Source organism: Piliocolobus tephrosceles, chromosome 1, assembly GCF_002776525.5.
Source record: "Piliocolobus tephrosceles isolate RC106 chromosome 1, ASM277652v3, whole genome shotgun sequence".
NCBI classification, from domain to species: Eukaryota; Metazoa; Chordata; class Mammalia; order Primates; family Cercopithecidae; genus Piliocolobus; species Piliocolobus tephrosceles.
The window spans coordinates 102,999,600-103,026,440 of NC_045434.1; the positions used below are offsets into that span (position 1 = coordinate 102,999,600).

Sequence of the window (26,841 nt, forward strand, 5' to 3'; positions counted from 1 at the left end):
ACTGCCTGCATGCCCAGAGGTACCTAATGTCTTTGTCTTACAGCCTCTGTCTAAGTTAGAACACTTCTGCTAAATCAGAATACTTCTGCTAAACATGCATGCTTCCGATACTAGGTGTAGTTTACCATTACACAAAGCTAGAGGGGGAAGGTACATAGTGGAAGCTCTGAAATACACAAAGATTTTGAAGTTTGCCATGGGTTACCAAAATATCTAATAAAGCCTGGGGTTTTGCTTATATGGGTAATCATTGAAGATAAATAAAATGCCTAAATTCACAAAGAGATTATATATCTGATCGTGTCACCCTTGGTTACCTCCCTCCAGTATCAACATCATCCCCAAGCCCAACCCGGCACCTGCAACCACTTTCCAATTTCCTGAATATGCTACTTTCTCTGGCCTCAGTCCTCCTTCCCGGGTCACTGCCCTCCTCTCGCCACTCTTCCCCAGTCTCATACCACCTGACCTCAGTCATAGCCACCCCCACTGATCTTCATGCCTCAACTCAGGAGTGACACCTGCAGGGAGCCTTTGCTGACTCTCCCAGTGTGGTGAAGGCACCCTCTGGGGCCACCACAGCACCCTTGCTTACCTCCACTGCTGGGCACAGCAGGGGATACTGTCCTGCATGCTCCATGTGCCTTGTAGATGATCTTCCCAATTCCACCAACAGCTCACTATGAGCAGGCCTGCTTCTTCTGTCTTTGAATATCCAGCGTTAGGAATGTAATGGGTGCTCTGTAAAAGTTTGATGAATGAATGGCAAGGTGAATCCTTAAAGTGTGGGCCAAGTTAATCCATAACCAAGAATGGCTCTATCTCAACAGTTAATGAAAAGAGGACATCACCAAGATTGCACCACAGGAACAGTCCAGCTATAGAACAAACCTCTGAGTAAGGATGAACAACATCAACAGTGCACCCTTCAGGGGACTCCAGTTACCTCAGATTTGATCCAAGCCAGCCAGAAAATCCAAGTATTGGAGATTCACAATAGGAAAAGCTCTAGGTAGTGGAGAAATTTGCAGTTAAACAGCATAAAACATGGTACACAATGGCCATCTGATTTCATTCAAAAATTATCTAATCGTCTATTATGCTCCAGGCTTTGAATTTAGATCAACGAAAAATGGTAGATAAAAACCAACATCCTGGCAGGGCTTACTTTTTAACTGGGGAGAGGAAACAATGGAAGAGATAAATAAAGCATATATTATGTTAGATGGTAATAAGAACTACAGAGAAAAGGGGGGAAAGGGTGAGAAGTAGAAGAGTTACTAATCTGAGTAACTGGGGGGTGGGGGCAAAAGTGGATGGTGACACTTGAATAAAAATCTGAAGGAGGGGATGGAGCTCTGTGGCCATCTGGGTAAGAGCCTCCTGAGCAGGGGAAATTGCAAAAGCAAAGGCTCTGAGGCACATTTGGTGAACATCAAGAAGGGAGTGGAGCTGAAATGGGGTGATGGAAAATGAAAACAACAAGAGATGTGGCCAGACCATGTAGGAACTGATCTGAAACCACAAAAAGAATTTTGAAAGGAACCTCCATGAGGCAGTATGAGTGCTAGTTTCAGAGTCTAATCCTAAGGAATCGATATCCTAAGGAAGTGTCTAAAATGTGATCTGGCTCACGGCTCAGTATGGTTTCAGTCTATGATAGGAGTCCACTAGAGGAAAGACTAGTCAGTTCCAGAAGTTAGAAAAAGGTACACAAAAGAGCAGCAGACATCACATCGGTTGGAAGAGCATATTCTAAAAACATGGTGCTGTATTTAAAGATGAGTACCACTATTTAACCCCTGTGTTCTTGGGAAAGTACCTTGGTCTCTGAACCCCATGAAATAATGTCTGTAGCACAGTGTCTAGCATAGAGTTTGCACTCAATAATCCACATTATACTAGAATATTTATCATTAGGTTACTGGATCCTGAATCATAGATGAGTAACCATGCTGGATATGGCCTACTGGTGAGGGAATTAATGTCTTTGTTGCTTCTGATAAGATTGGCTGAGAAACTGGGGTGAACATGAGGCTCTGGGAAGGCCATCAGTGGATGAACTGGAAGGACTGGGGAAAGTGGGGTTGGGGATGGAGTTAACTAATGCCATTTTACCACAGTCTCGAGATGGCTCCCCTTGAACTTGCTGTCTCAGGGTGGCCAGCTGTCCTGGGTGCCAGGGACTATCCAAATTTTAGCAGGGAAAGTTCATTCCCTGGAAAACCCCACAGTTGGTCACCCCAGCATCAGTATGTAAATGACGTTTGCATAATTATTAAAAGTACTTAGGAATCCCTAGAAAGCTTATTAAAATGTCTCATACTGCTAGACCCTTACTTCCAGAGTTTGATTTGATAGTTGTGGGGTAGATCTCAGGTAACCCATATCTTTAACTAGGTTCCCAGGGGTTCTGGGGTAGGTGGCACACAGGACACATGGAGGAAAACTGTTCTACAGGAAACTATGCAGCATCCATCTGCTCATTAAGGGTTTTCCCAGTAGTCAGCTAGGAGACATATCCTGTATGCCTCCTGTAGCTAGCTAATGAGTCAAAAAGATTAAGGGGGAGGACGAGGAAATTCAAGGAATAAGCCCTTTTATAAGCAGAGTTCATTCAGATTAAAACTTAGAAGTTAACAACAACCTAGAACATCATCCAAATCAAGCTGGAGAAACACTACAACTTTTTGATAATTGTGGAGAAACCAAGAACTTAGGGTAAACGAAGACAGTGCTGACACACTGAATGCATTCTTTGTCTAGCAGTACATTAGCAGAAATCCCACTCCAGGACTCCAGGCTGTCCTCCGAAATGGGCAGCTTAGTAAGTCTAAATGGAAGAAGAAGAGGAGGAGGAGGAGTAATAGGAGGAAGAAGAAAAGAAAGAGAAAGAAAAAGAGAAAGGAAGGAAAGGGAAGTGGAAGGAGGAGGAGAAAGAAGAAGGAAGAGAAGGGGGAGGAGCAGAGGGAGGAGGAGTGGGAGGCGGAAGGAGGAGGAGGAAGAAATTAAGGCAATATAAATGCATAACTGAGAGTTAGCAAGGGACTCAAGGGTGAAACTGACAACATGTGGGCTAAATACATTATTATGAAAGGACACATAAGAAACCAGGTACAAAACAATGGTTCGCAAATCTAGAGTATATCAGAATCACCTGAGGTCTTGTTAAAAGAAAATACTGCTGGCCCTATCCCCAGAGTTTCAGATTCAGCAGGTCTGTGTTGGAGCCCAAGAGTTACAGTTCTAACAAATTGTCCAGTGATACTAATGCTGCTAGTCTGGGAAACACATCTTAGTACTGTCTGGCTAATTTTTAAAATTATATTAATTAGAAGACATAAATCTCTCCATATCAGTATCAATTTGTTCATCTTCTAAGTTAACAGCAACAAAAATTAAAGTTGGCTTAAACAATTAGGAAATGTACTGGCATGCAGACGTAGAAGTCTAGGCAGGCCTCAGGGTCAGCGTAGTTCGGGGGCTCCAGCCCACTTCCCTGCGGTGCTCTTAGCCCTTCCTTCATCTGTGTAGGAGCTTAGCTTCCCAAAGGAGGTAAAGTGGCTGCAGCAATCTCATCCCTTAAGACTCTTCCCAGAGCTTTGTCATGACCAAGGAAACCAGATCAAGCAGCCCCAGAAAACCATGTCTCATTCTACTGGCCTGAACAAAATCACGTGCACCTCCTGAACCAATCACCGACAAGGAGGGGTTAGGATTATTTTTGGTGTGAAGGGGCCCTCTGGTGGAGCTGAGTTTCTCCTGAGTCACATGAGCTGAATGAGGGCAATGCCTGAAAAAAAAAGTCTGATTCTCCTATGAAGTAAGGGGACAAGATGGGTGAGCCATCAGCAACCTCTAGTCTGAGAAGTGCAACATGGTATCCAAATCAAAGGCTAAATTAACACATCTAGTGCTCTAGTGTTGGGGTGCAGGAGGTTCGGGGACCAGCCATATTCAGAGAGCTAAGCAAGCAGCATGAGTCAGTCAGTAACTAGCAGGGTCTCAATCACTAGTCTGAGACCGAAAGCAGGATTTTAGGAAAATGATTTAAGATTTAAAGAGAAGGAAAGTGGAAAATGGAGGTGGCTGCCAGCCTGAGTCATTTCTACCAAGCAGGGAAATACTGAAAGCCTTTCCTCTAAGAACTGGAGCAAGACAAGGATGCCCACTCTCACCACTTCTATTCAACATAGTACTGGAAGTCCTAGCCAGAACAATCAAGTGAAAGAAAGAAATAAAGGGTATCAAAATTGGAAAACAGGAAGCCAAATTGTCCCTCTTTGCAGTCGACATGATTTTATATATAGAAAAACCTAAAGATTTCACAAAAAACTTTTAGAAATAATAAATTTGGTAAAGGTGGATATAAAATCAACATACAAAAATCAGCTTTTCTATACACCAATAAACAAACTAGCTGAAAAATCAAAAAAGCAATCTCATTTGCAACAGCTGCACAAAAATAAAGTAAAATGCTGAGGAATCTTTTTTTTTTTTTTTTGGAGATGGAATGCCAAAGAATTTTTTTTTTTTTTTTTTTTTGGAGACGGAATCTTGCTGTGTCGCCAGGCTGAAGTGCAGTGGTGCAGTCTCGGCGCACTGCAACCTCTGCCTCCCGGGTTCAAGCAATTCTCCTGCCTCAGCCTCTCAAGTAGCTGGGACTACAGACACAGGCTACCATGCCCAGCTACTTTTTGTATTTTTAGTAGAGACAGGGTTTCACCATGTTGGCCAGGATGGTCGCAATCTCTTGACCTCGTGATCCGCCCACCTTGGCCTCCCAAAGTGCTAGGATTATAGGCATGAGTCACCGCGCCCAGCCAATTTAACCAAGAAGATGAACTGTCATTACAATGGATACTACAAAACACTGTGAAAGGAACTGTAGAGGACACACACAAAAAATAAAAGATACCCTTTGTTCGTGGATTGGAAGAATTAATCTTGTCAAAATGATCATACTACCCAAAGCAGTCTACAGATTCAATGCAATCTCTACCAAAATACCAATGATATTCTTCAGAATTAGATAGTTTAGATATTTGTCCCTGCCCAAATCTCATGTTGAAATGTAACACCCACTGTTGGAGGCAGGGCCTGGTGGGAGGTGTATGGATCATAGGTTGGGATTCCTCATGAATGGCTTGGACTATCCCCTTAGAGATAAGTGAGCTCTTGTTCTGAGTTCACATGAGATGGGGTGGTTTAAAAGTGTGTGGCACCTCCCCCCAATCCCATCTTGCTCCTGCTTTCACCATGTGAAGTGTCTACTCCCACACTTGACTGTGAGTTTCCTGAGGCCTCCCTAGAAGCTGAGCAGATGCCAGCACGCTACTTCCTGTACAGCCTGCAGAACTGTAAGTCAGTTAAACCTCTTCTCTTTACAAATAATCCAGCCTCAGGTATTTCTTTACAGCAATGCAAGAAAAGCCTGGTACACAGAAATAGAAAAAAAAAATCCTAAAATTAATATGGAATCACAGAAGAACCCAAATTGCTCTAAAGCAATACTAAGCAAAAAGAACAAAGTGGAGGCTTCATACTACCTGACTTCAAAATGTATCCCAAAGCTACTGTCATCAAAATAGCATGGTACTTGTATTAAAAGAGGTACACAGACCAATGGAACAAAATAGAGAACCCAGAAATAAATCCACATAGTTACAGTCAACTGATTTTTGACAAAAGCACCAAGAACATACAATAGGAGAAGGAAAACCTCTTCAAATAAATGGTGCTGGGAAACTGGATATCCACATGCAGAAGAATGAAACTAGACCTCTACTCTCACCATACACAAAACCTAACTCAAAATGGATTAAAGACTTAATAGGATCTAAAACTATAAAACTAGTAGAAGAAAACATTGGAGAAATACTTTAGGACATTGATATAAGCAAAGATTTTTATGCATAAGACTTCAAAAGCACAGGCAAAATTAAAGTAGAAATAGATCAATGGGATTGTATCAAACTAAGAAGCTTCTGCACAACAAAGGAAACAACAGAGTGAAGAGACAACCTATAGAATGGGAGACAATATTTGCAAATTATTCATCTGACAAAGGACTAATATTCAGAATATGCAAGGAACTCAAAAACTTAACAGCAAGAAAATCTAATTAAAAAATGGATAAAGGATCTGAGTAGACATTTCTCAAAAGAGAGAATGTAAATGGCCATCAGCTAGATGAAAATGTTCCAACATCACTAATCAGGGAAATACAAATTAAAACCATAATGAGATATGATTTCACCCCAGTTAGAATGGCTGTTATCAAAAAAACAAAAAATAATAGATGCTGATGAGGATGCTAAGAAAAAAGGAACTCATACACTGTTGGTGGGAAAGATTATTAGTACAGCCATTATGAAAAACAGTATGGAGATTTCTCAAAAAAACCTAAAAATAGAACTACTATATGATCCACCATTCCCCTATTAGGTATTTATCCAAAGGAACAGAAACCAGTATATCAAAGAGATATCTGCACCCTCATGTTTACTGCAGCACTATTCACAGTAGCCAAGATATGAAATCAATCTATGTTTCTGTCAGCAGATGAATGGATAAAGAAAATGTGTTGTATATACAAAATGGAATAGTATTCTGCTATAATAAAGAATGAAATCCTGTCATTTACAAAAACACAGATGAGCCTGAACAATCTTATGTTAAGTGAAATAAATCAGACACAGACCGACAAATACAACATGTTCTCACTCATATGTAGAGCTAAGAGTGAGCTCATAGATGTAAACAGTAGAATCACAATTATTACAGTGAGGAAAGGGGAGGAAAAAGGGGAGGAAAGGAAGAGCTTGGTTCATGCATACAAAATTACCACTAGATAGGAGGAATAAATTCTAGTGTTCTACAGCACTGTAGGGTGAATGTAGTTTAATAACTTGCATGTAGTTCAAATAGCTAAAAGAGAAGATTTTGAATTGTTCCTAACACAAAGAAATGATAAGTGTTTGAGATGATGGATATGCTAATTACCCTGATTTGATCATTACACACTCTACGCATGTGTCAAAATATCACTTTGTATCCCATAAATATTTACCATTATTATATGTCAAATATATATATGAATAAAATAAAAAAAATACAAATTTTTTAAAAAATTGATATGTGCTCAGGCCAGGAGACGAGCAATAGCTGGAGCTATCAGGACTGAGGGTCCTGAGTCACAGGTCCCCACTAGGTCTCAGGAAAAAAAGAAACAGCTATGCTATTTAGAGTTGAAGCATCAGGTAGGAGCAAAACTAGTAAGGGTAGCAAGAGTATTTAAACATAAAAAGCTGGGCTAAAATGCTCTCAGGCTCTTGCAGCTAAGATGGGGATTGGCCATGGAGACTGGAGAGGGACTAGGAAACATCCATGCCCAGGAGAAGAGGGACTGTGACCCAAGATGGGAGTCCAGTAGCTCCAGCTAAGGGGTGAAAAGACCTGCTGTGAGGCCACACAGTATGTTGATTAGAAACAGGATTCTGGAACCAGATAGCCTGGGTTCAAATCCGATCTCTACTAATTACTGGCTGTGTGATCACCAGGCCTCAATTTCACTATCTAATAAAATGGGTGATAGGAATACTCACCTCAAAAGTGTAGGTGAAGATTAAATGAATTGGAATATGTGAAGTCCCTGGAACAGTTCTTGTCTAGCACAGGGTGTATGCTACATAACCATTTGTGTGTTACATGGTCTGAGAACCTACTACTACTTGAAATGTACTCCTAAAGCTTTGTAATTGCAGCTATAAACAATCAAAAGCATTTACCTTCAAGCCAAACAACAAAAAGCTCTAGAGATGCCATTCTTACGTTTATTTAAGGAGTGAATATACTGTTTGTCTATATATGCATCAGATTCTGTGAGGGGATTTAAAAAGATGAATCTGAAAGGATTTAACCTTCCAAGCTAGTAGAGGAGACAAACCCTGTACACAAATAATTTCAACACAAAAGACAGCTAAATCCCTTAGGAAATATAGAAAAATGTGGTAGGGTTGTTCAGAGGAGAAGGTCACTACAACTGGAAGAACCAAGAATGACTTCAGAGGGGCGGGAACATCTTGGACTAAGGAAAAGATCTTAATCTAAAAACCAAAACAAAACATTACCATGATGGTAGAATCCTGTGTTGCTAATACACACCTAAAGAAAAGCCCTTAACTTCGTATGTCATTCTTCCATAGTTATCACATTCAGCTTCATGTGCCTTTATACATTTTGCAAGTATACAGAAACAAAAACTCTCCTTAGTAAAAAGAAAGCTTTGCTTTTCCCTTCTTTGAAGAGTAATCCCAACAAACATTTCTAAAATAGTCCTGTGCTTTTTGACATGCACATATTGGTTGTTCAAAATGTACATCTCCCTTGGGAAATTCATTACATTTTAAATTATACATGTCTGTTAAAGCATAGATCTGTTCTACCTTCCATATATTTGTTATTGCTGCTTCTGAAACTTCCTTACAGCCCCAAAGAGGTCTTAATCCCTGTCAAATGTTATTATGTTACCAACTTTTATGTAGTCTTGAAAGGGGTTGTTTATTTAGTTTCAGTGACTTCTTGTTACTGCCAAATATTATTTCATTTCAGCACAGATGTAAGGGGTCCAATGACTAGAATTATTTTACAGCCTTGACATTGTCGAGAGATGGATACCAGTTTAATTATGGACAGCTGAAAATGATCTAGGAGTCACCTGCTACAGATATTTATCATCATTATGAATTTCTCACCAAGCTGTGGTCTGAGCACTTTCACAACGTTCCATTTGTGTTAGACAGACAGTATGATCTATGTGGAACCTATATCTTCAGTAACCTTTAAATTTATGTATAGACAGTTTAATATTGCTTGATTATTTTCTTTTCCTCTTCTCAAAGTGAGAAAATATGTTTCAGTCATTCCTGTTCTTTTTCTTTTCTTTTTTTCTGTTTCTCTCTATAGCCCCCTCTCACGGCTACCCTTATCCTTTCAGCTGTTTTTTCAATTATGCCTCATTGGAAATTACTCATTACTTAAAGAATGTGAATTGGATAGACTAGACACATACAGGATCAAGTAATGCAATAACTACAATATAGTTGGCCCTAAATAAATGCAGAAAGAATGAAGGAGGGAAGGGAGCAGAGGGAACAGGAAAGGTGGCTATAAAATTACAGAACACTATTCATGGAATTCCTCCATCTCACATTTGAGAAGAAATAAATAGCATTTTTTTTCCTCTACATCCTCCCCATTATACACTACACCATAACAAAATACATTTTTACACCTTCTCTTTTTGTCTCTGCTTCTCTCTAAACAGATCTCAATTTGTCCTTTTCACATTGGACAGAGGGTTAAATAAAAGGGGTAGCCAGGTTATGGCCAGCTGATGATAAATTCAGGTCACTGTCTCACTGCCCGTTTGCTCCTCATTCCATTCCGTTCTCTGCTCTCACAACTTGGGCTGTGGGATCTTCAAAAATCCCAACTCTGTCCTGGATATATGAATAACCATTAAGTACTGACTTTAGTGAACATTTATCATGCATATGTCATTCACCATGCAAAGTTTTTACATGGGTTATCTCATTTAATTCTGGGTACAGAATTATGAAGTCAACACTACTCGTATTCTCTTTCTGTAGTTCTTTCTGTTCTCAGTTGGGACAGTTTTGCCCCCAAGGGAACATTTGGCAATGTCTGCAGATCCCTTTGGTTGTCACAGCTCGGTGGAATACAGGGATTCGCTAAACATCCTACAATGCACAGAAAAACCTCCTATGGTAATTACCTGGCTCAAAATGTCGATAGTGCCACCATTGTAGATTTTAAAAGGATGAGGTTTAGAAGGGTTAAGTAACTTGCCTGAGGCTCTGTGGTGATATGTGGGAAGACTGGAATGCAAATAGAGCCTGCACTTTTGCATTCAGTTTCACACACATAGTTATGGCTTCCGCAACTGATTCATCATATCTTGTACCAAAGGAGCTAAAATTCCCCATTGGAATCTTATGTGAGAACATCTCAATACAAGTGGCCCTTTTCAGTCATTTGCAAATCATCTGCTCTTCCATCATTTTCATCAAATATGCAGAATCGGGCCCATCTAAACAGCCTTTCACTCTAAACCTGTAAACACACACACACACATACACACACACTCAAAGACACACATTGGGGCAATAGTTCCTCTGACTTTCTAATGACTGCTTAATGATATAAGCAAACATAACAAGATGTAAGATAAAAGCAGAATGCATAAGCAAACAATCATACTACCTAAGCAGTAAACTTTAAAGATAGAATATATGGCAACATAGCTTACTATGATGAATAAATTGTATGTATTTAATATGACATATTTAATAATAAACATAGCCTCTTGTATTCTGCAGGATAATTGAATAGAAATGGTAAATAGTCATCAGTATTCTTTTTAAAATGCCAATCAAAAACATTCATAATCTTTTTCTGTTTTTATCAATTCTTCATTAGGTGCAAATCAGTTTTGACAGTGTTTTTAATATATTGAGTGTATTTTAATAATCTGAATAAACCCCAAAGGCAGCTGTGCAAACACACATATTTTGTGCACACGTGGGCATGCACTCATGTATACCAGTGGTCCCCAAACTTTTTGGCACCAGGGGCTAGTTTTGTGGAAGGCAATTTTTTCACAGAGTGGGGAGCAGGAAGATTTCATGATGAAACTATTCCACTTCAGACCATTAGGCATTAGATTCTCATAAGGAGCACACAACTAGATCCCTCACGCACAGTTCACAATAGGGTCCACACTCCTATGAGAATCTAATGTCACCACTGATCTGACAGGAGGCAGAGCTCAGGCGATAATGCTCCCTCACCCGCCACTCACCACCTGCCATGTGGCCCAGTTCCTAAGAGGCCATGGACAGTTTAGGAACTGGTCCTAACCAGGGGATGGGACCCGCTGATATATCACAAACGTCACACACCACATGCCCACACACATCGTACACAGGCACACACAGATAAGTCCCAGATCTTACTTGCCAGAGCAGGTTTATTTTGCCTTTACTCCTCTCCCACAATACAGAGTTGCTGCCTCCCCTTTGTTCGGCCCCAGCCATCCACCCTCCCTCTCTGATGCTTATCCTCCTCTGACCCTGGCTGGAGGGGAAGTTCCATTTTCCCTTCAGAGCCTTTCCCCTGAATAACCTAGTCCTGGTTATAACCAGGTTATAACAGCAACTCCAGGCAGGGAAGCCCAGGGGTGCTGCTCTCACCCTTGGCCTACAAGCACCACAAACGCCAAAACTATGTTTACCCGGAGCCAGACTTAGGCATTTCAAATTTCTAGATTACCTCTTACCCCTAGGTTCTAAACTGCCACACCTGTTCCTTATTGCTCGAAATTACTTCATCAGTCACTAGTCCTTTTCATTCTATAATAAATAAAAATCTCAAAATATAGCGAAACCACTGGTATAAATAAACTTTATTCAAAGTGAGCTACCAAGTTAAATGTTTTCTATTTTCATGGCAAGAAGGATTTAGAAAGCAGAAAGGCATATCTGGTAGCTAGAAGTGGGAGGGGTGTAATAGAGAGATTTAAAAAGGTAACAGAAAGGAATGAGGAGCAAATTCTGTATTCTTCCTATTCTTGCCCCATACCAGCCCTGTTTATCTAAATCCAAACAAAGACAAGTTTCTTGTGTGGCTGCAAGCAATATGTTAGCTTGGAAGCCATAGATTTTCCTTACTCTTCACGTTTAGCACTGTGTAAATCTGAATATGCCATTGTTATTCAATACGTGTATGTAAGCATCTCCTGCATTAATAAAATTTGCCAAGGATGGTGCTGAAAAGGTATCATTCCTTTCAGTTTGGGAATCAAATAAGAGGGACAGAGTCATGGGATGATTAAATGAATATTATTTTAAATGAAATACCATATTTCACTTCTCCCTATCATACAGACCTTCACTGACCAAAACAATAGCCACTAGCCACTTGTGACTATTTACACTTTAATTTTAATTTTAATCAATTAAAAACAAAATTTAAAATTTGTTTTTTATCTCATTAGCAATATTACAGTACTCAATAGTCACATGTGGTTTAGTGTCTACCATACTGTACATTACAGATAAAGAATATTTTCATCATCACAGAAAAACTATTAGCACTAATATCAACAAATAAGAGTTGGAGAATACTCATTGTTTATATGGGAAGTGGGGGAATGGACCCCTTCATACAGTTTTGGTGGGAACAAAAATGCCACTAACAAAAACACACATGCACTTCATAGAAAAAAAGGAAAACTGAAATTGTTTAAATGTCTGTCAATGGGGAACTAGTTAAATAAATGAGCAAACACCCACACAATAGAAGACTATGCTATTTATTAAAAACCATATACATAAGCAAAACATATCAGCACAGAAAGCTGTCCTGGATGTGTTTTTGTGTAAAAACACAAACCACAAAGCACTTAATGTGAATAACATAATCCCGTTTGTGTTTGAATATACATGTATGTGTATACATATATGTGTATATACTTTTTACTGTGATAAGAACTATTAAACTCTTACTTTATTTAATCAATCATATATTAGAGAAATGAGTTACCCAAAAGAATGTGTGCTGAAAACCTGTTTGCCCAGCCCTATGCTAGTCTGAACTGAGTCAAGCTCTAGCTTATGGATTCTGCTTCTGTTTGCTGAGGCCTTTATATATCCAAAGCAATCCTAAGTCATTCACCTCCCCAAAATAGGTTAAATATGAAGTCATATTTTGTGAATTTTTACAGTTACTTCAATAAACACCATAGGCCTCCAAGAAAGTCCCTGAAGCCAAAGGATTCTTTTAGGGAAACTGGTGGATATTTGGAGCTCCTGGAGGGAAAGTGCTCTCCCAGACCATCTGTCTTCTACTACCCTCTTCCCTCTGCTTCACACAACCACAGCTTGCCCTTTCCTCTGCCACCTCACTCCCATAACCTGTTCCATGCAAGAGAAATCCAGATCCAAATCTTTATGCAACCTCGAATATGCAGCAGGTTAAGCAATGATTCAAACTGCTTCATGTGACTTCTTGTAAACATAAAAGGGAAATCATATAGCAGGTTTCATGGGAGTCCATTCTCTCTTTCTGTCTCTCTCTATCTTATATATGCACATATATGCATATATGTATAAATGTGCTTATGTGTATATGTATGCACACACACATACATGCATGCATACATTTGGTTTCCATGAAAGCGCCTAGGGCAATTCTAAGCATTGGGCTTGTGCTTACTAATGTAGGGAGGTTCTAGAGATGGGAGGAATGCTTAGAAGGAGAGAGGACACTAGTGTCTGTAGGTGTTGGCTCATTGGGTATATTTTTGTAGGATCAAATCATTAGATAGTAAATATGATGTAAGTCTTTAAGCCAGGTCAGTGATAAAGGAAATATTTTTACTTCTTAGTGTGTACGGAATTACAAGCTCCCTAACAGAGAAAAGGCATTTAGACCCCTTAAATATCTTCACGCAATAAAACATAAACATGGCTTCTGCCTCAGCTGCACTCTTTGAAGCTTAATTTCTTCCTTCACCAATCATTCCTGGAACTGAGTGACCTTTGGTCATTCAGTGTATAGCCTCTGTCCGGTCCTGGCAGGCCTCTCTGCCTGGAGAGCTGACCTGAAGAGGTCTAGGAGACACAGGCTTTGCCTGGCAACAGTTTTCTCCGTTTTAATAAGTCTCATTTGCCCGTAAGACTCATGCTTTTTTGAGTTCCTGATTCATGCCAAGCACATTTACTTGACATTTTGGCTTAAAGAGCACTAAGGTTTTAACCCATTTAGGACTGTTTTTCTGACTAGTTCTGGAAGCTTAGATTTTTGCCTAATTACTCCTCAAGCACTGCCACTGACTGCTCCCACATTCTCTTATGTCTCTCATCTCCCCAATAACTATAGCCCTGGCTAGCTTACCCCCTAGTGCACACACATGTGCACAGGTACACACACATATTTTGACATAGATGATGGGCAAATAATCTTTACAGTGCTAGAATGTTGAAGATTTGATGATTATTTTAATTAATACAACTAAGGCCAGGGAGGAGAAGCCTTTGGAGATGTTATGTGGAAAGGTACATTTCCTCTTAAATTCTGTCTCTTTAATTTTTCTTCCCTCAAAAACTTGTCCTTCAAACAAAGATTCCTGAAAGATTTGTTTTTCATCTGAGACCAAACTACTGGCTACTGAATGGGTAGCATTGTGAATTATGGGGCATGAGAAGAAAGAATTTTGAAACAAAATTAATTTGTAGACATTTTTCTTTTTCCACCTGTTTTAAGAAGGACCCACATACCATGAAAATGTTGTCTCAGATTTTGAGTTCAGCATAGACTTTCATTTTCATTAATTATTCCAGTAATTCACAATATCATTCCCTTTGGGGGATGCACAGAAAGAAAGTGGCATTTAGAGAGTCAAGCCTTTTCAGAGCAACCCTGGGGGAGGCCAAGTATGCCTGGCCTCTGCCATTCCTAGTGGTACCAGGGGCAGGCTGTGCCTTTCTGCAGGATGTGGCACATCGAGTCTGCCTCCATGTGGGCAGCCTGAGGGCAGTTCGGGAGGAGGACACCGCCCAGGGCACTCCTCAAGGCTGCCTGTCCACCACTGCTCTCTCTCTCTCTGTGTGTGTGTCCGTATGTCATGAGAGCATGGGTGCCTGGCAAACTAGTGAAGCCCCTCATCACCTGTCTCCCCATGTCAGGGCAGGACCTCACCATTACTTTGCTGCTGTGCCGGATTTTTGTTTGAAACCAGCACTCCACAGATAGTTTTAGACAAACCGGTAATAACTATCATGGCCTGCAAAATACTTTTCTCTCAGGATGTTTCGTTGTGCTTTGAATACATTTTAACACAGTGAGGTAACATTCACAGACTCCTAAAGAAATCGCCTCCAGAGACATCCCATCCATCGCCATGACGCCAGGCAGGCTTCACCCAAACCCCCCAGACATAGGTGAATATCCTGTTTTCACAGGTCATCAGGAAAAGAGACTCCACAACCTCTCTGGGGTAACCCTTTTCAGTGTTGACTTCCCTTCAGCGCTGTCATTATCTTTGTATTAGAGGGAAACGCTAGACTGCCATGACCTTTAAAAACCCACATTTGAATGTTTTGAATCAGATGTCACAGAGCCTGATTGTCAGCACAGTATTTTGCTGGCATTGAAAAATGCAAACCAAATATTGACATCTACTCTTGGGTTGGACCCAGTCAGACAGCTTTCACTTTACAGTAAACGCCTGACCTGCCGTCCCCTTAGGATCCCCTTCCACGTGGGATCTGGTCATCATTAAATGGTGAGGTTCTGCAGGTGTACTGCTACATCTTTCTGCTCCCAGAAATCACAGCCATCATGTCCCTTTCCTTAAATCGTGTTAGCAGGAGCAGACCTGCCATAAAAAGCAAAGCACCGTATTTCCTAGAGTCCTTGCTTAGACAAATGCAAAGATTTCTGATACTTGGTTAGTTCTTTTGGTTTTTAGAAAAGGCAAGCTTTAAAGGAATCTTTCTCTGGCTTTCCCCTTCTGTGATGCAATGCGGGAAACCCCAATGTGGTCTCTAAGAGGTCCAGTTACATTTTGGCACATGGTAATCCATAGAGCCTTCTGCAGTTAGAGGAAAATAGGTACCTCCCTCTCTTCCGGCTATTTCCCTTGGCGAAGTAACAAGTCAAAAGGAACTGGACTGGTCAGGAAAGCCCTGACCAAGAGCTCAGACAAGATACAGCTCCGTGAGATGCAGCATGCGCAGTCATTGTCTGAGACCAAGGGCCTGAAATTGACACCATATGTGCCCCAGGAGTGATTACTCCGAGGGAGGAGAAAAGCAACAAGTCAGAACATTTTAGTAACACCTAATTCATCCCGAGGTTATAAATAAATATGATGCTTGCTTAAAAACAAAAGTCAAAAAATACTTCAACTAGATTACTTCTGTGACAGTGCTTCAGGCAGAGGTGAACTTTATTAGGGAGACAACATGAATAAAGAGAAACACATAACAACTTTTTATGGTATATTTTACGTGATTTTATTTTTTTTGCAGTAAATAAAGTGGTTATAGGGCTCCAAGGAAAAGGGCCCAGATGTTAGAGCGTTGTGTGAAATTTAGGGGAAACAAGCTGTAAAAAACACAGTCATAAAACAGGCTGTCAGTGCCACACATCTGGACAATACAGCTGTATGTTCCTAGTGGCTGTCGTCACCCAAAGAAAACTCAATAACCTTATTTCACCCCAATTAGGCTGCATACCAACATGATCAACATTAAGTTGCAGGGGGGAGCAACATTCATATGGCGCCTTTGTGTCAGCAGCTTTTATCTTTCATTTGAATTTAGTTACAAAGAAATAAAAGACTGCTAACATAGTCATTTCCACTATTATAAAACCCTATTTAATTTATAATGTCCTAATAAGTCAAAGTTTGACAGGTTGGACTACTGGCTACGCCAAACAACAATAGACTTTCTGTAGCATGAATCACCCTATCAGTCATCCTAAAATGGAGGCCAGCCTGTCTTTTCTCTACCCTTTTCCTGGAGTCTGAGTTTAACACCATCGTTGGAAGCACTCTGCCTTATTGGAAATATAAGTGAATATTCAGACAATTCAATTTATTTAAAGTAGAGGGTAAATGCCCCTCTCTGTAGCATTGAGGCATTTTTTCCCTTTTTTTTTCAGCCAGCAATGAGGTATCTTTCCAGTATGGCAAATAATATAAAATATAAAATTTCCTTTCATCTTTTCATCACTGACAGACTGTGCCAAAGGTTATAAAACATCACTTTTTCTAATAATTGTGTTTCTCTATAGGTGTTAATGGCAGCAAAAGCAATTATGGATAGCGGAGAGAAATTAACCTTACCACTGATAGGGAAACTCTTGAAATTTCAACTTCTCCAGATTAAATTTAAGGACCAACAGCGACGGGAAAATGAAAAGAAGGTACTGTACGATCTGGTGGGTTTTCTAAAGAGGGCAAATGGTGAATGAAATGGAGCCAGGTTTCTCCAGGGGCACTTCCTCTCTTCTTAAGCCCACCATTAAGTGTTACCTGGCAAATTTGGCTGTCACCTCAACTTCTTAGGGAAAAGGCTGTCCAAAGATCTGGAGGGGTTATGATAAACCCATTAAAAATCAGTTCCCTAAAATATGAAGGTTACAATATTCAAAGCATGTGCCCAAGATTGTTTCTATGGCAGTATATTTATATAATAAAGTTGTACCCAAGAAGGGACCCAGGGAAGAGACAGGGAGTCAGGAAAACTAATATGAAAAGGACAGTTGGGGGGAACCCTCACAGTTCAGGTCTGACTATTTAAGATAGTTTATATGATACTCTATAGACGTGCCTTTTAAAATAATAGGCATATCTGTACCTTCATAATAATCTGAATATTTCAGCAACAATCCATCACTTCTACTCCTATATTACACATCTGATAATTTCTTCATACCTGGATTTTTCATTTAATTTGCTTATAGAAATCAATCTGTGTGTTTTCCAAAGACTCATATTTGCATATGAAAAATATTTCAAAATGCTGTTAGCAAACTGCTACCAAGTTCACATCCATTTGCTATCATCATAGCCCAAAATAAGATGTTTTTCTTATTTTCCAAATCATGCTGAATTATGTTTGGAAAGCCCAGTGCTTCAGTATGTACATATGTAATGTTTGTGTCTGCATGTGTATATATGAAATGGATTTGCATATGAAGTCATTTCTTTATGCCTTAAGTGGAAAAGGCAAAATCAATTCACAGAAGAAAAAAGAGAAAAGTGAAAATGTTCCAATAGTGCCTTCTTCACCTTTTCAGGACCCCCAAAACCTAGGTTTCCTATTTGAATTGGCCTCTCAGCGAGATAATTGTAGAAAAAAATAATAATGCCACCTTCTATTTCAATATAGGGCTTTATGGTTTTTAGAGATAATCCCCATATAGCATCTTATTAGGGTGGTACATATTGTGCCCAGAAAAATTATACTCATATTACTACGATTGACAGTATAGTTTTCCATCTAGTGAAACTCTTTCCATCATGTTGGGGGAGTTGTACCTTAAGAAGTACTCAGGGTAATTAAGACTTGGCAGAAGAAAAATTGGAAAATTTGAAACTAGTATAGAAACATCTCTTGCCTGTTTAAATTCCAATGCCATATGGGAATCTGAATTATAAAAAGCAGACTGTAATTCTTGCAAAAATTTCTGCACTTTCTGTTTGCTTTGCCGTCTCCCACAGCACTTAGAAATAGTGTGCTAAAGAGCAGCAATTTACTTGTTTACCACTTATTGCATCATTAATTGTTTATTATAGGAGTAGATTGTAGGTTTCAGTTAACAAATTTTAAGTAAAAACAAATAAAATATACTAGTAGTTTGGAAAACGTTTTTAAAGCTTGCAACAATATAAAAATATTTTTGCACCATTATTTTACTCAGCGTTTCTTTGAAATGTGAGCTCTAATAATACAATTAAGAGGTTCTAAAGATATGGAAATAATCTTTATCTGTTGAAAATTTGAGAGTTCTGGGTAACTGGGACATGAACCTTATAGTTTTTATTTTCTTTTAAGTATTTAATACAGTAAGAGAACTTTTGAGCAATTAAGAGCCAATGATTACATAATCTAATATGACGTCTCCATTATTTTGGGTTCCCAAAGCACCAACCCCAAATCTCTGAGTCACAACCATATGAGTAAGTGCTAAATAAATTGATGAAAACACATTGGAATGGAATACAATCAGGAAAATAATCCTGGTAAAGGGGAGATGAAGGCAGTTGTTTGTGGGATGATATCATTGATGTTCATTTCAACAACACTGCCTAAGAGGTCAGTTGAAACCATCAAGGCTAATGCTTGTCAGCCAAGGAGTTTGGCAATAAACAAAACAAGCAGAAAGTATGCAAAGCTGACACCATGCTGTGGATTAGAATATGAAAAAAAGAAAAGAGGACTTTACCTAATCTTTTCATCTTTCCTGAACCCACAGTGAGATTCCGAAATTTCTACAAGGTTAGTGACTGACTCCCCAACTTTTTAACATCAACATATCTATGTAGATGTTGTCTTTCAAATGTTAATTAATTGCTTACATCTGTACAACCCAAAGAATGTTTTGTATATTCTATGTCTAATTGTTGAAGTTGTATTTTTAAGAATCAGTGCTTGAAAAATATCTGTAATAGAAATTATAGAAAATCTTAGGTGAAAGTGAGGGCAAAAATAAGTAATATAACTAGGTACCTGTTCTAATGTTTTAATGTTTCACTATATATTTGATCCTGTTTTAATCAAAACTTTTGAAAGAAAAGATATAGTTTTAATTGCCAAATACAGTGAAGAAATATCATTCTTTTCAACTTCACTGCTTTTAATAACATTTTAGTCTGAGCTATGGTTAACATTGCTTTTGCTTTCTGCTTTGCAAGAAAGCTTGCTGGGTAATTCATATTATAAGAAATACGAGGAAAGATACTTCTAAAATGAACAGTTTTAAAACTTTCAGCATGTAAATTTCTGGTATACAAATGCCAGCCTCTAATTGCAAATAACTTAAATCTCTCTGAAAACATTTATTTATTTGGAAATACCTTGTTGATGAACTCCAAATATAAATATCATGAAGAAAATGTACTGTGTTTCCATAAACATATTTTAGCATTTTAGAACTTCTGCATATGACTTTCTCACACAATAATTCTAAATTAGTTTGATTTTATTATATCTTAAAACTTAAATAAAAGTGTTTTGTTTAGAAATATATTTTTCTTACATCCTTATCTCAACATTTGCTTTTGCATTTTTATTTCTTTATGTTGTTAATTTATTAATTCAACAAACACTTACTGAAACATTTACAAAAGCAGTGTACTGAACACACACATTCTCATCATGTTCCTTATAATTATAAAATAAATTGTTTGGTTTTCATTCTGATCCATTTTGATTTAGTCATTATCTGAATATTATATATCTACTCACATTTTTGTTAGTAGATATTAACTTCAACTTTTGTATTACATATTAATTATGAGCACATTTAAAATCAAGACAATTTTGAACCCAAATATTTTCATTATATTGAGAATTCAACTAAAAGAAAACACTTGATAATAAAAAGAAATGAAAAAAGCTACGATACAAAAAGTCATTAACTATTTAAATAATTGGCCAAATAAAATCTACTCTTAGGTTCCTTTGTGTTGAGTTCAGAATGTTTGCACAGGTTTTGGGAGAAGATCCAAATATATTCCAACTGTGCTTCTAATTTATGAATTCAAATAAGTCGTCCATATTTCCTTAGATGTTTTTAGAAAGCATATCTTTTTTGTAAAAGAATAGTTCTTTCTTTTGCTAGCTCATATGCATGGTACAAATTGCCTTATTTCCTGATGTACTAGAATTGAAGAGAAGGAAGATAGGTGGTAAAGAACTAGGGAAACTTTTTGTAACACTGGTAAACTATTCTTAAAACAATTCAAAATTAAAAGTGTCTACGTTTGATAATACATCATGATGAAGCCCCAAGCAACCCAGAGCCTCCTCCAAAAGAGAGACACAGAGAAATTAGAGTAGTTTTCACAGACACCTTCCAGCTTCCTCCAGTCCAAACTCTGAAACACTGGAAACCTGCCAATGTAATGCCATTTGTGTGTGTGTGTGTGTGTGTGTGTGTGAGTGTGTGTGTGTGTTGTTTTAAAAGAAAAGCCATAGGGACATAACAGGAAATTACAGGCTGGTTAGTTTTGATTCAGTTGTGGTTAAAATCTTCAGAAACTATTTTAAGAAATCAAACAGAGAAAGAGCAGGGACTCAGTTTAGAAGGACCCATGTGGTTTCAGGAAAGGAATAACTTGCCTCACTAACTGGATGGAATTCTTTGAGGCTGGATTATCGAAATGAGGATCCCACTAAAATGGATGTTGAATCTAAGGAGCTTCAAAAGCTAACAATTCAGGAGAAATAATAAATGACTCCCCAGCTGGCTTATCCATAAAATAGAGGAGTCCTTTCCTAATTGGCTTGCTTTTAATTAATGAAAACTTTTTACAGACTTCAGGAAAAATGCAAAGAAACATACCTATTTAACATACAGTAGTACTTTAAAATATGGAAGAGCTATGATTACAGCAGCTAATAATTATAGTTACCTGTCATTATTGACTATTTGGCACAGTACCAAGCCCTCTGCACACATTATATCATTTAATCTTTTTTTTTTTTTTTTTTTTTTTTTTTTTTTTGAGACGGAGTCTCGCTCTGTTGCCCAGGCTGGAGTGCAGTGGCCGGATCTCAGCTCACTGCAAGCTCCTTCTCCCGGGTTCCCGCCATTCTCCTGCCTCAGCCTCCGGAGTAGCTGGGACTACAGGCGCCCGCCACCTCGCCCGGCTAGATTTTTGTATTTTTTAGTAGAGACGGGGTTTCACCGTGTTAGCCAGGATGGTCTCGATCTCCTGACCTCGTGATCCGCCCGTCTCGGCCTCCCAAAGTGCTGGGATTACAGGCTTGAGCCACCGCGCCCGGCCTATCATTTAATCTTTTAAATGACTTTATGAGGTGCAGAGTATTATTCCCGGGTTGCAGATGGGGAAACTGAGGGTGTGAAAAGTTAAGGAATTTTCCCAAGGCCAAACAGCTACTCTCAGTAGAAGAGCTGGGATTCAAATCCAGAACTGTCAGACTCCAAAGACCATGCTCTAAACCCCAGTACATATCCTTCCTAAGTGTGTCTCAGTAATTATGAAATGGTACTCTTAGCTCACAAATCAGTGGAGTGCCTGCCCAGAGACATTTCCCTGTAGGACCAATGGCTGTGCTCAGTGATCTACTCACAACCATCTGGTTCCACTAATTACACTGCATTCAACATCCTCAGGTTGAATAGGGGGACAGTGGTCAAGGGAAGGAACAAAACTCACCAAGGAGGAATGCCCTTATCCTGACTTAATTTCCAGTCCTGCCCCCCACCCAGAAATGGCTCAGTCTCTGGGGGGATCTCTTAAAACTGGACATCCAGAGATTGTTCCTAATGTCTTTCTGCATGGTAAGGTAGGATAGCATTGGCTGATCTAGTACTAAAGTCTTTCATAGACTACATGGAAAATACAGAGAAAGAAAAGCAAAACATTCACAATGTGTAACCCGATTATAATTGATGTTAAGATTTTGGCATTTTTCTTTCTGTTTCTTTCTGTGCATTTGCTTCTTTACATAGCTGTAATAATTGTAAAAATCCACCCCTTTTTCAGTTAAGATAGATTATAATTTCTACTCATTATCACAGTGTCCATTCTATCATTATTATTGGTTTTGTGATATTTTATGGACTACCATAATTTTCTTAACCATTTCTCTATCATTGAGCATTTAAGTTATTTCAATATCTTTTCATAATAAACCATGTACTTTGCAGTATAGAATTCTCCATATTTTGGATAATTTTCTTAGCATAGATTTATTGAATTGGATTAATGTTTAAAAATGTTCCCATAACCTTGTATATTCAAAGTGAGTCCTATGGCCTTTTAGACCTAGTTCTCCATTTAAAAAAGAAAAAAAATGGCTCCTGATCAAATGAGCATGGAAATCATTGTGTATTAGATACAACTCTTGAAGATATTTAAGAACATAATAGCTAATTAAAGATGAAGGAGTTTTGTGAAAACCACTCTATTTAATATTGTTTAACTTACTGTCTCTCAAATTTATGTGATCTTATACTTTTTTTAAGCCTGTCTCTTGTCCCCTAGAATAGATTGTTTATGAGATTGAGTGATATATTGAAAGAGAACTAGAGGAACACTCAGAAAACCCAGTTTATCATAAACTACATAATAGAGTGAATTATTTACAAACTCTGTGAGTATGTTTTCTTATCTATATCCTCAACAATACTATTCTGAGGATCTTATTATAAATTTTATATGACACATTTATATTATAAATTTTATATGAAACATATTTTGTACACGAATATGTATATGCATTTTTTTTTTTTTGAGACAGACTTTCACTCTGTTGCCCAGGCTGGAGTACAGTGGCATGATCTCGGCTTACTGCAACCTCTGCCTCCCAGGTTCAAGTGATTCTCCTACCTCAGACTCCCAAGTAGTTGGGATTACAGGCATGCACTACCACACCTGGCTAATTTATTTTTTATTTATTATTTTTTTTTTAGTAAAGATGGGATTTCACCATGTTGGCCAAGCTGGTCTCAAACTCCTGACCTCAGGTGATCCACCCACCTCAGCCTCCCAAAGTTCTGGAATTGCAGGTGTGAGCTAGCGTGCCCAGCCTGCATTAGGCAGGAGAATCGCTTGAACCCAGGAGGTGGAGATTGCAGTGAGCTGACATCGCGCCACTGCTCTCCAGCCTGGCAACAGAATGAGACTCTGTCTCACAAAAAAAAAAAAAAAAGAATAAGATGAAGTACAGCTATTTATCATCAGTTCCACTGACATTTACCATTTACCTTCCTTTCATTGTAAGGAATTAGGAGAATGAATACTTATTAGTTATAATTGCATTTTGACATTGAGAAGTCATTTAGAAATAAAATATGATCTAAAATATGTTGAAGCATCTAATAACTAGATTGCCCTATTTTTTTATTTCTCCCTTTAGAAAGTGAGAATAACTTAAGATTAAGGGTTCTAGGTAGGTGTCACTTGATATTCAATTGAATATGTGAAATACCAACACTCTTTTTGGTTATTGCTGAGACAAGAATCTCGCATCTGCTATGTAACTTAACTGGTTAAGAAATCTCTGTGCCTATCCAAAACCTTCTCACAGCAGGAGTCATCTAGATGCTTTCTGTACATACTGCATTAAAAAAAAAAAAAAGTAATCTGTAGCAAACTTGACTCTTCCTTCATATACTGGGGAACATGTGTTCCCCAAACATGGTGGAGAGGACTTTTTGAATATGCCCCTTCTAAATTTTTGCCCTGAATTGACAAGAGTTCCCTCTGAATTTTTAAAGTTATGAGTGAATGACCATAGTATGGGAACATGCATGCCATGTTGTCCAGAAGCAAGAAAGGCCAGAGAAAGAGTTTGTATGAACTAACTTGAGTTTATAACTGAGGGGGTCAGCTTTGCTGAATGTGCCTGATCTGGTTAACTCCATTCCCACTCCCAGATTTCAATACATAAACCCATAGGTGAGAAGGGTTTACTTAGAATATGAGAAAAAGGAAATGAAAGATAGGAAATGATTTTGCTATGATTGGGGCTTGATATAAAAGGATGTTTCACTTTGAAACCAAGGTAGAATTCTAGGGGCCAACCAGTCAATCATTGTCCAGAATTAGAGGGACAAAGAGACTGTCCTGGTTCAGCTTCAGTATGGAGGGTGGGAGGAGTGAGGGATAGACGGAATCCAGGAGAGGAACAGGTAGACCACCGTTATGGTCAGCCATGGGGGGAGAGCAGAAGGCAATGGGTAGGGTAAAGAACATGTTCAGAAATCCACCAAGGACATTTCGACCTGGATCCAGAACCCTGGAAGACCTGGGAACTTCCATTTGCTTTTATTGTCTGCATATATTTTCTCTGCACCAGAGAATCCTTTCTTTACCCAGGAAATTCTTTACATAGTAATACATACTCTACCACTTGAAGATATATCACTGTTAAATGGAAAAATGCAGGACACCAAGTTATACAGAGAGAACAATAACAGTTATGTAAAAATGATGCACAAAATTAATTTGAAAGAATGCATTGCACATCTTCTTCACTCATCTTCCCCAAGTGGTAGAATTATGGTGGCTTTTTAAGCTCTTTATATTTTTTCCAAATTTTTAGTAATACTTTTTATAAGAAAAAGTTATTTACAGAAGTAAATCTGGATTTATAAGGGTCCTCTTTAAAAATACTTTTAGCTGGGCATGGTGGCATGCAGCTGCACTCCCAGCTACTCAGGAGGCTGAGGTAGAAGGATTTCTTGAGCCCAGGAGTTTGAGTCCAGTTTGGGCAACAGAGTGAGACTCATCTATAAAAACTTTAAACAATTTTAATACTTTTGCAAAGGTGAGGGAAGTAAATATTGATAATTTTAATGTTAACGGAAATTAGTTTAATATATACTGTTCTCCAGTCTCCCAAGTTTGGCCTCGCTAGAGGAATGCAAAGGTAAAAAGAAAGGGGAGAAAGGAGAAGTGAACAAGGAGAGAAAGGGAAGTGAGCAGGACGAGTGGCTGAGGCGGGTGGAGTGCTCTGGAGAAAGGAAGGGGCATCCAGCAAGTGTGCTTCAGCCCCTGGGAAGAGAGAGTAGAAGGAAGCAGACAGGTTTGGAGAAATTAGGAGAGCATCAAAGACTGAGACAAGAGTATCATGGAAATAAAATGAGTTTAGGGTTTGAAGTCAGACCAGCACTCTCTACCACAGTTGTGTGTCTTAGGACAAACTCTGTATTAATTTATACAATGGGAATAAAATTACCCATCTTACAGGTTTCCTTGTGAGATCAAATTAAAGATGATAATATCTGGAAACTATACTCTGCTACTGGAATTTACCACTTCCTTTGAATATTTGGTTGTAGTCAGCCCTCCTTTCTGCAGAATCCCAAGAACCAAATAGAAGAAAGGGCCAGAGAGTTCATGAGCTTCTAGAACTCCAGTCTTTGCTAAAGTGGCTTCAAAGGGATGAGACTTATGTGGCTGCACAGGCTCTCACACCCTGCCTAGGAGAGCCTGGAGGGCCAAAGGGCCTCTTACTGTCTAACCCATGATGGGGAGGGGTAACTGTGAAATGATGAAATGAATGAATGAACACATAAATGAATAGATGTTTATTCTTCCAGGTAAACTTTAAAATAGTTTAACCTAAAATGGTTTCATCTTTTTAGATCAAAAGATCACTCTGAGATTTTATTTTAAATTGCAGTTGTAAAAGTTTGTGGTATGTTTTGATGGCCATGTTGGAACTTCTCTGTGGCAAGACCAGCTGTCTACCAACAAGCTACACAGGGTGTTGCAAATTAGTAAATTTACCATAACCTGAAGCTTGGCTGTTAGAGAGCCCTGCGTGAGTCGTACCAGTGCCTCCAGGCCAACTGCACTCAGGGGCACTGACTTGTGCCTTACAAACCCATTAAAAAAGAGCATGGGTGATAGACCCAGACTGGCCTGGCTTTGCCACAGACTGGCTTTGAGCTTGAACAACTAATTGCCCTCACTAAGACTCAGTTTTCTCCTCTGTAAAATGAAAATGATGCTCTACCTATTGTAGTTATCGTGAGGACTTGGCAAGATAGAATATTTGGACTATAGTAAGAATGTAACAAATAGAAATGTAGTATTAGTGATAATGATATGGATGATAGTAATAGTGACAATGACAGCCATGATTAGAATAGCCACTTACTAATTTACTACTGTAAATATTACTGTCAGTTTTATGGGACAGACCCCTCAGCGTTAACTGAAAGTTTTCTCCCTGTAGACAAATTGTACATAGGAAGACAAACTGTCAGAAAGTTGTGTAGTACCTCAAGTCTTAACTACGGGAGTTAGTTTAATGGTTTACAGTCCTAATGGCCTGACGCAGCCCCCTGACCACATGGCTGTAACTCCCAGGTTACCCAGACCTTCCTATCCGTCTATCAGGAAATCTCTGCCCTGGACAATTTTGAATTAACACTGGCATTCTTTGCCTCTCTGATTCTTCTTCTTTCTCTCTTCTTCTTCTTCTTCTTCTTCTTCTTCTTCTTCTTCTTCTTCTTCTTCTTCTTCTTCTTCTTCTTCTT

General features: G+C 38.8%; 1 protein-coding gene across 1 annotated transcript in view; it reads left to right on the top strand.

The window, feature by feature from the left end:
- Positions 1-26,841, top strand: part of SPAG17 (sperm associated antigen 17) — a 235,729-nt gene that overhangs the window by 54,149 nt on the left and 154,739 nt on the right. Inside the window, exon 4 of the mRNA XM_023222722.1 lies at positions 16,888-17,019. Within this exon, the coding sequence (XP_023078490.1) occupies positions 16,888-17,019 (132 nt within the window). The remainder of the gene's footprint in view (positions 1-16,887; positions 17,020-26,841) is intronic.